At 43.2% G+C, this 15,714-nt stretch overlaps 1 protein-coding gene across 1 annotated transcript in view; it reads right to left on the bottom strand.

The window, feature by feature from the left end:
• The window catches only part of MAN1A2 (mannosidase alpha class 1A member 2), a 320,220-nt gene that overhangs the window by 15,995 nt on the left and 288,511 nt on the right, over nucleotides 1-15,714 (bottom strand). Inside the window, exons 10-11 of the mRNA XM_054042404.1 lie at nucleotides 11,522-11,741; nucleotides 198-370 (exon numbers count right to left, since the gene is read on the bottom strand). Of these exons, the coding sequence (XP_053898379.1) occupies nucleotides 198-370; nucleotides 11,522-11,741 (393 nt within the window). The remainder of the gene's footprint in view (nucleotides 1-197; nucleotides 371-11,521; nucleotides 11,742-15,714) is intronic.

Here is a 15,714-nt window from a genome sequence, read left to right as displayed (position 1 = left end):
GATCACCTATTTATACATCCATTTCTCCATCTGTTATACAGGAAAGATAATAGTAATCACCACCACCAACACAACCAATCTATCTTACAGGGGCTGGTGATGGCTAATAAATTATTGTTTGGAAAGTGTTTGGGGTGAAAAGAGCTACAGAAGAACAAAGCAGAATAATTCTATTGACTGAGCCAATCAGCAGTTACCTGTGCTGCTTCCCAGCCCCACTGCCTGTATTTGGGATCATGTGTAAATCTCCACATATACCAATAGGTCTCGATCACCTCTGGTCTTAGAATGTAATATTTTTCATTCTGCCGCACTGCCACTGCCTCTAGACCACCATCAAATTTGAACGCTTCAGGACCCAGCTTTAATGCTGCAGAGAGAAGAGAAAAGAAAAGAGGAATACTTTATTCCTTTCCAATCTTTGGAGGAGGGATTTATACAAAGCATGCAAATAAATCTGAAACGAAATTTAGCTTTTCTTTGAATAGTCTCATAAATATTTCCTATTGTTAAGGCTTCTAATATTTCTAATGAATAATGTATTCGATCCCTGTGTTAAATCTACTTATCTTGACAGGAGAATAGTAGTCCCCTTAGAAACTAATAAAACACTAAGCATATAAGCATTTTAACACATTCCGTTATAAGGTAAAATTAAACTGAGACAGACTGGTTCTTGCTATACATAAGGAAAAGAGAAAATGGTCAGGAACATTTTTAACATTCTATTGATTTAATATGGTAGAATGGGAAAAGGCCTGAGAAGGTGAATTAGGAATCATCATCGCAGATAGTCTGTATTTCCAGCTAGGCCAGTGGTGGGCAACCTGCTCCATCTATGCCTCACTTATAGAAACTGCATTACCTGAGCAGGAAGGATACAGAGAGTGGTGCTGCAGTGGCCTCTGAAGCTGAGACCTGGGATCTGAAGGGAAGAGTAGAACAGGGAGTGCTGTCTACCTGCACTTGAATCAAGGCAGCACATGGAATGCAGCACACTCTTATAATAAATGAGATGGCCTCAGTGTCAATCTGGCTGGGCTTTTAGTGCCTCTTTCATAAACTCTTCCAGGAGTTTGAACCACTGCTCTGCTCAAGGCAGGGCAGAGGAGGAAAGACAAATTAAACTGAGTATCCTGTTGGACAGCATCCTTCTTCCATGCAAAGAAAGGTCTGGTATGGGGGTCCATCATGCTGTCTACCTGCACTTGAATCAAGGCAGCACATGGAATGCAGCACACTCTTATAATAAATGAGATGGCCTCAGTGTCAATCTGGCTGGGCTTTTAGTGCCTCTTTCATAAACTCTTCCAGGAGTTTGAACCACTGCTCTGCTCAAGGCAGGGCAGAGGAGGAAAGACAAATTAAACTGAGTATCCTGTTGGACAGCATCCTTCTTCCATGCAAAGAAAGGTCTGGTATGGGGGTCCATCATGGATTTTTACTGTAGTCTAACACACTGTTCAAATCCAGATGTTTTATCTAGGTATCCAGAAGATTGAGGGGCCTCATTCTAGGCAGTGGGGCAAACAGAGAATGATTTTGGAAACACACAAGAGTGCAGAGTTAAACTATAACAGGACTGGCTCCTAAAGAGACTTTAGCCAAGTAAGGGTGATATCCATGGGAGCTGTGGGTGTTCAGCACTTAAAATTAGGTAACTTATTCGTGTGCTTAAGTATGGATTTAGGAACCTAACTAGAGACTTTAGTCCTAATTTAGTCCTTTATTTTTATATGTTTGTCACTATAAAACTACAGCTAGCCTAGAAACTAACTAGCTAGTGAAAAGGAAAGACAGAGTCAGAAAACAAATGTTGCTTTCTAACCTCTAATACAGGGGTCGGCAACCTTTCAGAAGTGGTGTGCCGAGTTTTCATTTATTCATTCGAATATAAGGTTTCGCGTGCCAGTAATACATTTTAATGTTTTTAGAAGGTCTCTTTCTATAAGTCTATAATATATAACTAAACTATTGTTGTATGTAAAGTAAATAGGGTTTTTAAAATGTTTAAGAAGCTTCATTTAAAATTAAATTAAAATGCAGAGCCCCCTGGACTGGTGGCCAGGACCGGGGCAGCGTGAGTGCCATAGGTTGCCTACCCCTGCTCTAATATAAAAACTGAGGAAGAGACCCTCAGTAGTTTGTAGCTACAGAACCAGTCCATCAGTATATAGTGTCATTTTACATTTCCTAGGAGAACAACTATCACATCCCTCCCACATTTCCTTTGTCTGTTTATCTGATTATAGCCAGTCTTGGAACGGGGCCAGTACCTGCTCTTACTTTGGCCCTACCTTGTCTGAAGTCGTATTCATGAATTCACTTATGCAGTTTGTGCTATTGGGAATGCAAGAATTACCACTGTGGATAAAACCAACTAATCCAGTATCCAAGTCTCTGAAAGTTGCCATCATCAGACACTTCAGGGGAAGGTGCAAAAAATGTCTTCATGGACAACTGTAGAATAAACAGCCCACAGACAGTTTCTAAACTATGTCAGTTAATGGCTGGGGTATGTTCTTAAGCATAAAGGTCTATGTCCTTTATTAAATAAAACCCCGCTATAATACAAATCTGGGTGTTCTCAGTATCCATATGTGTCTACCCCTTTTTGGAATCTTGCTAAGCTCTTAATTTCTATAGTATCCTTGTGACAGTGCATTCTGCAGGTTGATTTATCAGGTTTTAGTTTGTTGCATTTCCAATTTCATTGACTGTCCTCTTGTGTCATGTGATTAGATAAAAAGGAGTGGTCAAAATACCATCTTTTCACAATACCATTCTTTTTTTATGTGCCTCTATCATGTCCCTTATTAGTCTCACTATACTAAATAGAACAACATTATGCCCTAAGTCACACTGGCGTAAATCTGGAGTAACATCACTAAAGTCAACTGAGTTACTTTGGATTAACAGTAGCGTAACAATAGAGCTTGGCCTCCACAGTTTTCTCTCATCACATAGAAATTTCTCCAGGCCCCTTCCATTTTTTTTGCCCAAATCAAGATTGCCTTTATTTACTTATATCTTTGATGAGATGGAGTGACAGGAAACGAACACAGTATTGCAGACATGGTGTCCTGTGATTTATATGATGACATTATTATAGGGGAAGCTGGTAGTGACCCATACACCCCTTTAGATTCCCTAACACTTTCTATTATAAAGGATTCTTGCCATAATTTCTTTGAGAAATTCTCACCCCTCCATTGTTTGTAACAGCCTTTGATATTTGGCAGGGGAATGTCCTCAGGATACAAAAAGGAAATTTCTTATGAAAATTCCATTCAGCTTTTCCTGAGAAATATCAAAAGAATAGAATGCGATTTCTCTTCTCTCACATGCATTCCCCAAAGCAGTCGCAGCTGCCCTGAGAATACCTGGAAGCTGCCAGTGCAGCTGTAGCAGGAGTGTGATGAAGAACAGAGTTGGGCTGGGCTCCCCTCCCCCAGACCCAGCACATGGCCTTAATATGCCCCCTCTGGGGGTACTTCATAGTGCAAGAGCTCCCCCAACTCCCACGGTGTGAGAGAGCTAGAGATTTGGGCCAGGCCAGGCCGGGTGCTCTCCCACTGACCACAGCACCTGGACCTAGAGGTTCATTCCCCACTCTGGGATAACAGCTTCCTCCTGCCGTCACTAACAATTAGTCCTGTACTCAAGTGGTAACAGTTTGTGCTGCAATCCAGAAGACTCAGGATTGAAACCCTAATACTTATTGGGGAGGTTGTTACCTTGCACATAGGATAATTTATCTTAACCTTTTTCCTTTAAAACACCCAGGAAATTAAATACAAAAAATGTTAAATGAACATTATTTAGGTTGCAATGTCAAGCACTTGAAAGTTAGGAAATGCTAAATTTTTGGTTGCTCAAACAACCTCGTTCTACCCCCTTTTGCCCATGCATTATGATACAGTCTTTAAATATGTAAACACATGCTATTTTTTCCATAGGACCTTTGCATCATTCAGTTCAGAGGATGGATGAATGAGGAATTGGGGTTGCACAAACAACTGTAAATCTGGCAATTCACAAGTTCTGTGTGCTTGAATTTATAAAATAAATATTGTTTTACTGTAGCTTTTTTCTATGTAATAGTATTTAAAACAGTATTATCTATCCCCTTTCTTACATAGCCTGACATTTTATTTGCTTTTTTTAACTGCTGCTGCACGTTGAGCAGATTCATTGAGTTGTCCAGGTCTTTCTGTCTTGAGTTGCTCCTCTTCATTTAGAACCCAATAAGGTGAACGAGTACTTGAAATTACTTCTTCCAACATGCATTACTTTGCATTTGTCAGCAGTAAATTTCATCTGCCACTTTGTTGCCTATTCCCACTGGAGATTCTCACAATTTTTTTCTAGTCTTAACTATCTTGAATTATTTTGTATCACCTGTAAATTTGGCACCCATTATTCACTCTTTTTCCAATGGAGTTTAAATATATTAAACAACACTAATCCTGTCCTGACATTAGAGACGTCTTTATTTTGTTGAAACTTGTCCACCCTGCCTTTCGCCTCCTACTCCTAAGGGGAATCCCTTCAAATAAGTTGTCTCTGCTCAGCTGCTGACCTAGGTGAATATATTTGTCAACTGCCTCAATTTCTTTCCTGTTTATCGTGATGATTCCTTCTGCACAATGCTCATTCCGCATCCACTTTGACTACATCACCCCATGCAAAAATGGACAAACACAAAAAAGTGGGATGGGACATCAGAAGTGAATATGTCTGAGGCCTGGTCTACATTATGAGTTTAATTCGAATTTAGCAGCATTAAATCGAATTAACCCTGCACCCGTCCACACAACGAAGCCCTTTATTTCGATATAAAGGGCTCTTAATATCGATATCTGTACTCCTCCCTGACGAGGGGAGTAGCACTGAAATCGGTATTGCCATTTCAAATTAGGGTTAGTGTGGCCGCAATTCGAAGTTATTGGCCTCTGGGAGCTATCCCACAATGCACCATTGTGACCGCTCTGGACAGCAATCTGAACTCAGATGCACTGGCCAGATAGACAGGAAAAGCCCCGTGAACTTTTGAATTTTATTTCCTGTTTGTCCAGCGTGGAGAGCACAGGTGACCACGCAGAGCTCATCAACACAGGTAACCATGCAGTCCGAGAATCGAAAAAGAGCACCAACTTGGATGGTACGGGAGGTACTGGATCTGATCGCTATATGGGGAGAGGATTCAGTGCTAGCAGAACTACGTTCCAAAAAACGAAATGCCAAAACTTTTGAAAAAATCTCCAAGGGCATGATGGAGAGAGGCCACAACAGGGACTCAGATCAGTGCCGCGTGAAAGTTAAGGAGCTCAGACAAGCCTATCAAAAAACCAAGGAGGCAAACGGTCGCTCCGGGTCAGAGCCACAGACATGCTGCTTCTACGCTGAGCTGCATGCAATTCTAGCGGGGGCTGCCACCACTACCCCACCTCTGACCGTGGATTCCGAGGCGCGGGTAAGCTCAGCCACACCTGAGGATTCTGCGGACGGGGAAGAGGAGGAGGAGGAGGAGGACAAGCTTGCTGTCATAATTATAAAGGGAAGGGTAACAACCCTCCTGTGTACAGTACTATAAAATCCCTCCTGGCCAGAGACTCCAAATCTATTTACCTGTAAAGGGTTAAGAAGCTCAGGTAACCTGGCTGACACCTGACCCAAAGGACCAATAAGGGGACAAGATACTTTCAAATCTTGGTGGGGGGAAGGCATTTGTTTGTGCTCTTTGTTTTGGTGGTGGTTCGCTCTTGGGACTAAGAGGGACCAGACATCAATCCAGGCTCTCCAAATCTTTCTGAACAAGTCTCTCATATTTCAAACTTGTAAGTAAACAGCCAGGCAAGGAGTGTTAGTTTTTATCTTTGTTTTCTCAACTTGTAAATGTACCTTTTTGCTAGAGTGTTTATCTCTGTTTGCTATAACTTGAACCTAAGGCTAGAGGGGGGTCCTCTGGGCTCTTTAAGTTTGATTACCTTGTAAAGTTATTTTTATCTTTTTCTTTAATTAAAAGCCTTCTTTTTAAGAACCTGATTGATTTTCCTTGTTTTAAGATCCAAGGGGTTTGGATCTGTGTTCACCAGGGAATTGGTGAAGAGTCTCTCAAGGCTACCCAGGGAAGGGAATTAGCACTTTGGGAGTGGTGGCAGCGGACCAGATCTAAGCTGGTAGTTAAGCTTAGAAGTTTCATGCAGGCCCCCACATTTGTACCCTAAAGTTCAGAGTGGGGAAGCAGCCTTGACACTTGCAGAGAGCACACAGCACTCCGTTCTCCCCAACAGCCAGGATCTTTTTCTCAGCCTGAGTGAAGTACCCTCCCAACCCTCCCTAGGCAGTATCCAAGACCATGACCCCATGGAAGGGACCTCAGGTGAGTTTACCTTTTAAAATATAAAACATGGTTTAAAAGCAAGCGTTTTTAAAATGTGTTAGTCTCTAAGGTGCCACAAGTACTCCTGTTCTTTTTGCCTTTTTTAGTGATTAATTTGCCCTGAGGACTTGGGATGCATTCGCGGCCAGTACAGCTACTGGAAAAGTCTGTTAACGTGTCTGGCGATGGAGCGGAAATCCTCCAGGGACATCTCCATGAAGCTCTCCTGGAGGTACTCCAAAAGCCTTTCCACAAGGTTTCTGGGCAGTGCAGCCTTATTCCGTCCTCCATGGTAGGACACTTTACCACACCATGCTAGTAGCAAGTAATCTGGTATCATTGCATGACAAAGCCTGGCAGCGTATGGTCCCAGTGTTTGCTGGCATTCAAGCAACATCCGTTCTTTATCTCGCTGTGTAATCCTCAGGAGAGTGATATCGCTCATGGTAACCTGATTGAAATACAGGAATTTAATTAAGGGGACAGAGGTGGCCATTCCTACTGGGCTGTTTGCCTGTGGCTGAAAATAAATCCTTCCCTGTAGTTAGCCAAGCCGGGGGGGGGCGTAAATTGGCGCTGAGCTTTTTGCGTTTGGCTAGCAGGGATCTTCCCTGATACCAGCCACGCGGTGGGGGGAGGGGTAAAGCGATCATCCCAGATAATTGATGGGGGGAGGGCATTAGTTTGGTTTCTGCAGGGATCTTCCCTGATACCAGCCACGCGGTGGGGGGAGGGAAAAAGCAATCATCCCAGAGAATTGGATGGGGGGTTAATTTGTTTTTTGCTGCTGCAGGTTAACAGGAAAACCGCAGCACTCAACGGGCTTTGCTTGGTATGTGGGAAAGGAGGACGCAGAAGCCAAAAGACAATGGCTCACCATGGCCGCATGCAAGCCGAATTCTGTTGCCCAGACCTGCGTCTGTGATCTCTAACACCAAAGCCACAGGCACTCAATATTAAGATGCAAAATGCGACCTTGCACTGAAATAACATGTGCTATGTAATGTTAATAGTGTTGTTCACCGTGAAAGAGTATAAGCATTGTTCTGTAAAATTTATCTTTTTAAATACTTCTCTCCCTTTTTTTCACTCCCTCCAACAGCTGCAAATTTTTCAAGCCTCCCTCCTCTGTCCCGGAGGCTATCTCAGATAAGGCGGAGAAAAAAAAAGGACACGAGACGCCATGTTCTCGGAAATAATGGAATCGACCCGCAAGGAAAGAGCTCATCTGAATGAGTGGAAGGACATGGTATCAAAGTACAGGAAAGATGCCAGTGAACGTGAGGACAGGAGGGACCAACGTGAGGACATGAGGGACCAATGTGAGGAGAGGAGAGACGCTCGAGATGAGAGGTGGCGGCAGGAAGATCAGAGGAGGCAGGATGCAACACTGGGACTGCTGCATGAGCAAACAGACATCCTCGGGTGTCTGGTGGAGCTTCAGGAACGGCAGCAGGATCACAGAGTGCTGCTACAGCCCCTGTATAACCACCCTCCCCCGTCACCATGTTCCATAGCCTCCTCACCCAGACGTGCAAGAATGCGGGGGGGGGGGGGAGGCTCCGTGCGCCTTCCCATTCCACCTCAGTGGACAGCCCAAGCAAAAGGCTGTCATTACTTTAACCTGTTTTTAGTGGCCTCCTCCCCGATACTCCTCCCAAACCCCACCCGGGCTACCTTGTCAGTTCTCTCCCTCTTTTTATAATCAATTAATAAAGAATAAATGATTTTTAAATGATAGTGAATTTTAAACATCCAAATGCACATTCTATCACCATTCTGCACTTGCTCAGCCTGTAGTTGAACAGCTCCTGACTCCTGTCCAGGCTGCCTGTGTATGGCTTCATGAGCCATGGCATTAAGGGGTAGGCTGGGTCCCCAAGGATAATTATAGGCATTTCAACACCCCCAACGGTTATTTTCTGGTCCGGGAAGTAAGTCCCTTGCTGCAGGCGTTTAAACAGAGTAGTGTTCCTGAAGACGCGAGCGTCATGAACACTTGCCAGCCAGCCCACGTTGATGTTGGTGAAACGTCCCTTGTGATCCACCAGTGCTTGCAGCACCATTGAAAAGTACCCCTTGCGGTTTATGTACTGGGTACCCTGGTGCTCCGGTGCCAAGATAGAGATATGGGTTCCATCTATCGCCCCACCACAGTTAGGGAATCCCATTGCAGCAAAGCCATCCACTATGACCTGCACATTTCCCAGAGTCACTACCTTTGGTAGCAGCAGCTCAGTGATTGCTTTGGCTACTTGCATCACAGCAGCCCCCACAGTAGATTTGTCCACTCCAAATTGATTCCCGACTGACCGGTAGCTGTCTGGCATTGCAAGCTTCCACAGGGCTATCGCCACTCGCTTCTCAACTGTGAGGGCTGTTCTCATCTTGGTATTCTGGCGCATCAGGGCAGGGGAAAGCAAGTCACAAAGTTCCATGAAAGTGCCCTTACGCATGTGAAAGTTTCGCAGCCACTGGGAATTGTCCCAGACCTGCAACACCATGCGGTCCCACCAGTCTGTGCTTGTTTCCCGGGCCCAGAATCGGCGTTCCACGGCTAGAACCTGCCCCATTAACAACATGATCTCCAAAGCGCCGGGTCCTGCAGTTTGAGAGAATTCTGTGTCCATGTCCATGTCCTCATCACTCTCGTTGCCGCGCTACCATCGCTGCCTCCTCCTTGCCTTGTTTTTCTGGTCCTGGTTCAGCATAAACTGCACGAGAATGCGCAAGGTGTTCACAATGTTCATGACTGCTGTCTTGAACTGAGCGGGCTCCATGCTTGCCGTGGTATGGCGTCTGTTCACCCAGGAAAAAGGCGCGAAACGGTTGTCTGCCGTTGCTTTCATGGAGGGAGGGGTGAGGCTGTACCCAGAACCACCTGCAACAATGTTTTTTGCCCCATCAGGCACTGGGATCTCAACCCAGAATTCCAATGGGCGGAGGAGACTGCTGGAACTATGGGATAGCTATGGGATAACTACCCACAGTGCAACACTCCAGAAATCGACGCTAGCCCCGGTACATGGATGCACACCGCCGAATTAATGTGCTTAGTGTGGCCGCATACATTCGACTTTATACAATCTGTTTCCAAAATTCGAATTCTGTAAATTTGGATTAATCCCGTAGTGTAGACATACTCTGAGTCTTATAACCACATTGAAGGGGATGTCAACAATAAAAATTTGAGGGGACACGAAATGAAAAGATAAAAACTGAACTGCAACCTCCCTGTGGCTGGAGTAGGAAATGGTTTTTTTTCTTGTGTTCCTTGCTGGTAATATAGGTTATGTATAGTACCTGACGGCAAGTGGGGATAAACTCAAGACATCTTCATTCTAGAGAAAACTTTCACTAAAATGAACCACAAACACAAAGAAATCAAGAATAAAAGCAGCAGACTGATCCTCAGCTCCCCAAGCTGTGCGAAGACTTGCCCTTTAAAGTCAAACATTTAAAATAATTTTATTACTGATTCTTTTAATGAAGTTAAATATAATGAAGCTGAAGAATGCTTATGCAATATTACTTCAGCATGTTTTTCCATTCCTTGAATTTGGATGAGTTTTGTGTAAATGAAACTTAGCCAGGAATGGAGCTCTAGATTCACCCAAAGAAGGAAACAGTGGCGAGCGCATTGCAAGCTGTAGTACAGTGATTTGCAAATACACCTCAGCCTTGAACTACCAGCTATAGTATACTGGCAATAAGAACAGACCCAGTCTCCAGGTTGCTGGTACCATCTGAAAATTCCCTTGATTGGATCAGTTGATTGTGCTTTATTAAGTGTATGAGTTCTCTAATGCAAGCTAACAGGACAGCCAAAACATTACAGACCACCATACTCTTAACAAATCAATTATAACTGCAAATGAAACTCAAACCAGAGGCTCAGTTACATAATAGTTGTTGAAGTGCTCGTTCTGGGGCCCAGGCACACATTTCTGCACCATCTTTAAGACTTAGTCTTTTAATACTGAGGGGACAGAGTTTGGGGAATACACAATAGGGATTATGTAACTTCTGGTTGCCGGGGTGTTTGCTATAAATAGAGACAGCCTACCCTTATCAATGAGAGATCCGGGTCATGGAAAGAACTAACTTTATTTGGACTATCTTGGTTGATAAATGTGTCCACTGGTGTTCAATGATATAATGCTACTGAGTCCCAATGCCCCAAAGTCTTCAAGTTTAATTTAATAGCCTTTAACATTTTACTGTCTTCATTTTCAAACTGATTCACAATTTCACCAAATTGTTGGAAATGCTGTACAACCTGCACCTGTTTGTGAACTTGTACAGCCAGCAAGAATGCACCAGTGTTCATTTTAGCCAGAAGCAGGACGGCACTGTCATGACAAATGGGATTTTTGAACCATGGAAAACAGCAATTCACCAATGTGATTTCAAATTGTAACAATTTCACACACTAATTTATGTTTCAAGAGGGTGAGGCTAACTAACAGTTATTACTATAAAAATGGCTGGTGTTTTTCTGCAGAGCACATTCTCATGTATTAATTATTTTGCTAAAACTATTTTAAGTTTTAAAACTTAAAACTGGGGGGGGAGGGATAGCTCAGTGGTTTGAGCATTGGCTTGCTAAACCCAGGGTGGTGAGTTCAATCCTTGAGGGGGCCACTTGGGAATCTGGGGCAAAATCAGTACTTGGTCCTGCTAGTGAAGGCAGGGGGCTGGACTTGATGACCTTTCAAGGTCCCTTCCAGTTCTAGGAGATAGGATATCTCCATTATTTTTTTTATTTTTTTTTTTAAGTTGGATATATAAAACACTACCCCATGTACCAATGCTCTCTCAAATGTAGTTTTATCATCTGAATGATCTGCACACAACACTATATTTAGAAAACATTCAGGGATAGACATAGATGACCAAACATAAAAGTCTTAAGGTCTGAGTCTACATTCACGTACACTGGCCGCATAAATTAGGAGTAACTCCAATTAAGTCAAGAAAGTTACAGTGGCATAAAAATGATGTGAGGTAGAGGAGGATCAGGCTCATGCACTCAAGACAAATGTCTTGAATAATCTGACCACCTCTCTTTCCTGTGTATTTCTACTGTGCAGGGTCCTGTTAAATTAAAATAATTAAATTGATAATATCTCTTACTTGTTCTGTCGTATGACTCATGACATGTATGTGCAATCTCAGCTCCAAGTTGCAAATAATGTCCAGCCTTATCATCTCTGGAACCATCTGCTCCAAGTGCAAACATTCCCCCAGCAAAACAGGTGAGGTGGCCCATCTTTCTCTCCAGGTGCCCATTCTTCCATTCCCCAATGTATGTCAGTCCTCCGTTAGACTTTCTGATAAGATGTCTTTCTATGGCCTGCAAGGAGATTGGGATAATCTTTAAATACTGGAAACAGTCAAGATTCTATCTGTTTTTACTATGCTTTAAACACTATATATTTCTGATCACAGATCTTGTGTTAAAAAATTAACATCACTTTCAAAACAAGAATATTTTTTCCTTCTTACCACATTTATCTATGAACACTCTAAAAACACATTCAACATGGCAAACAAAAATTAACCATAATGCAATTCTATGGTTTAGAAATCAAGCATGTAAAAGTAATTAAATTCCAAAAAATCAAGGTTTCAACAACAACATTAACTCAGTCACATCTGAAGTACAATTTACATCTGATACATTTTATGACAGACATCTGGAGGTACTGAACCCAGGACCTCTTCATTTAAAACCATATGACTCTACTATTGAAAATAAAGACTTAGGACTCATTAACTAGCAACAGTAGTAGCCTCACAAACTTCTTTATGGGCACTAGCCACTAGAGCAGGACAAAGACCCACACTGTGTTAATGTGGGTTACATGGTATTTTTAGTGTTTGTATTTAATTTCCCAGGTTATTTAAGATACTTGAGCTTTTATTATAGTTGATTTATTAAAACCAGAACCCCATATATTCTGTAATTTTGTGACTGCAGAATCCTCCCTTTTCAGCCAAATTGTTCTCCAAATTCTCTACATTAATTAAATAAAATTGTTCTAGCCCTTCTGGTTGCAGAAAAACCTCAAAACTGTAAACTGTGTGTAACTGATGTAATAGTATCTTCCTGAGTCCACAGCTAGCTAGAAACAATAGCTCCTGAGAGATGTGAACAGCCCATTAATCTCAACTGGGGCCTCACACACTTCAGGATTTTGCAACCACAAAATCTGTCATTTTCCCAAAATGCTACAGAAGTCAGCACTTTTGCAGTGGAATTTGGTATTTTGCTGCAACCTGCCACCAAACATTTAGCTTTCTGTATTCCTGCTCTGCCAGAATCTGCCTGTAGCTGCCTTTTGCCATAAGTGGGAGTAGTATAAAGCACATTCCCTGCGCTGTTCCATGGAGCCAGGCAGCAGAGGTCAAGAAGCCAGAGCCGGAGTCCAGCTTGTAGCCAGAAAGCCAGAGATGTAGGCTGGTGGATTAGGCTGTCTGGAGAACTGTTCAACAGCCTCGAGAGCTGAGATGATGAGCCAAGGAAGTCAATTACAAGCTCTCCCCTTCCCTAGCAAAAATGTGTCTGTTTGTCTGTCTGGAAAGCATTACGAGAGCTGAATTTGGCAACCTGGAGAGTAAAAGAACCCAACCTCAATAATAACCATCAAAAATATCAACAAATTTTACACCAGTAACTATTTCAATTTTGAGCCATATAGATGATTGTATGGGGATGGGGAGATGGGAATGAAGGGTATTTTCTGGCAGTAGAATAAATCAACATTTTGGTAGAATTTAGCACTTGTTGCCACAGAATTTGTTCCCATTCTCTTGTGAAGTACATGATACTCTGTTGAAGGTATTTAAATTCTGGGGGTTGACATCTGCAGAATAGATTCTGTTCTCTTTTCTTTCTTCATAATCTCTGCAAGGAGAAGGGTGTCGCAGCCAGACACAAGTGGGAATGTAAAGGTGGCAATGGTGCTCTCTTCCCCACCCAGTGAGAGTTAGGGGAGTGAAGTATGGGTGAACTCAAAGTTAAGCTCAGTTAAAGACTAAAGTCTACTCAAAGGTTAAGGCCTAAACTAAACCACTTAAAGAGTTTAAAGTAGCTTAAGAACCAGATTGTCAGAAGTCCTTACGGTCAATCCTCATCTGCAAGTGCCCTTTGATTTGGGAAGTAGTCCCTGAACCCTCTGTGATTTGGGAAGTAGAGGCACTGCTTGCCCCTGTTCTCCTGATTGGAAGCAGGATGCCAAGAAGGTGATACAGAGATAGTAGGGTCATGGTCCTCCGCATTGTACACTACCCCTCAGAGCTGGGCCAAAATAGAGGAGTCAGCAATCTGCTCTATTCTAATGATGGAGCAGATTTTGCATGTTCAATGCATGTTGAACAAATGCAGGAATATTGTCCATCACGGGCAGGCCCCCTCCTCAAGGATGTGTTTTAGTATCCACAATTTACTCCTAAATGATTAAGGCACCTAAACTTTTAGCTTAGCCACAGTTTCTGAGCCATCTTGAACACTGAAATCAGCTCAGTGCTAAATATGGCCTTAAGGGCTTATTTGTCTTTAGTTCTTAAACAGCAAGTAAGAGCAGTGCCAGTTCTAATAACCCTTAGCTTCACTTTTCTCTGAGAACTCAGCTGGAGAGTTCCAGTGCACACGAGCCAATATTCTAACTTTGAAAACACAGAACTCATTTTTCTTTACCCACTGCGCCACAGGGGTGTTGTGGGGATTAGTTAATGTCTGTACACAGCTTTGAAAACAAACATGCTACAAACATGCTAAATATAAATTACCATCAGTTGGATTGTTTTTCCTTTCTCAGTGAGAACTATAAAACAAACTAAGTTTCACATTCCTTCCTCCTTCAATTTTTAAGTTCTGGGAACACACACACAAATAACTGGACTATGGAAAGAAAGTGTATTTTATACGCTACCCCTTCCACTTCAAAAATGATATGAAGAGATTTTGCTCAAATTTTCCAAAACCAAAGTTAGAAACATCAACCTTAAAGGAAGAGTTGAGAAAGTTATGAGCAACTAAAAAAGAGTAGGTAGATTGGAAGCTGGAACTTGGTTTTAAAGGGTATGTCTACACTGCAGTGTAAGTCCAGGATTAATGGGAGTCAAGTCAGCGGTCCCTGGGTTTGAGAACCCAGGGCTTGTCTACAATAACTGCCAACCCTAAGTTAAGAATTTTTTAATCTCAAACCGGGGCTCTGACGTCCACAGTACAGGACACAAACCTGAGTTCAACCAACTGTATTCTACACTTCCTAGCACCCTCCAGAAATGTGATTGCTTTGTTCGTGGTACAGTGTGGGAAAACTTGACCGTCCATGCAACGCGTTATAGGATGTTTGAATGGCCTGCCAGAACATCTGGCTAAGTCATCAATTTTGGTCTGTGTGCTTCCAACAATGGAAGCCAGCAAAATGGAAAAGTCACCATTTCATAACTTCTTTTGCTTGGGCTTTCGCTCCTGTATCAGGATGCAGGCAGAGCTTCCATGAGACACTGGTGGGCACTGGTGGTGTTTTCTCATCCACAAAAGGTACCTGACAGAGCTAATAACAGAGCAGCAGGAGGAGGAAGACACAGACATGGCACATGTGAACTGGCTGATGCTGCTCCTGACACTCGGTATAGCTGCTGATGCCCCCTACATAGACCAGCTCTTTGAAGCAGGGCCACAAGCACAGACTGGTGGGATCACATCATCATGCAGACCTGGGATGACAAGCAGTGGGTCCAAAGCTTTTGCATGAAGAAAGCTACATTTCTAGAGCTTTGGGAGCAGCTTGCCCTGACCCTTCAGGGTAAAGACACACGCATGAGGGCAGCCATGCCAGTCCAGAAGCAGCTTGCTATAACTGTCTGGAAGCTAGCTACTCCTGCCATCCAGTCTGATGTTGGAAAGTCGACTGTGGAGGTTTCGGAGGCAATCAGGCATGTGGGGAACCCTAAGGAGGCAAGCATAAAAGATATTCCTGAAGTAAATTGCTGGCTTTCATAGAATCATAGAATCATAGAATATCAGAGTTGGAAGGGACCTCAAGAGGTCATCTAGTCCAACCCCCTGCTCAAAGCAGGACCAATTCCCAGCTAAATCATCCCAGCCAGGGCTTTGTCAAGCCGGGCCTTAAAAACCTCCAAGGAAGGAGACTCCACCACCTCCCTAGGTAACGCATTCCAGTGTTTCACCACCCTCCTAGTGAAATAGTTTTTCCTGATATCCAACCTGGACCTCCCCCACTGCAACTTGAGACCATTGCTCCTTGTTCTGTCATCTGCCACCACTGAGAACAGCCGAGCTCCATCCTCTTTGG

The sequence above is a fragment of the Malaclemys terrapin genome, chromosome 1 (genome assembly GCF_027887155.1).
Source record: "Malaclemys terrapin pileata isolate rMalTer1 chromosome 1, rMalTer1.hap1, whole genome shotgun sequence".
NCBI classification, from domain to species: domain Eukaryota; kingdom Metazoa; phylum Chordata; order Testudines; family Emydidae; genus Malaclemys; species Malaclemys terrapin.
Note: the sequence above shows the minus strand (reverse complement) of the source record. Positions and strands in the feature narration are given on the sequence as shown.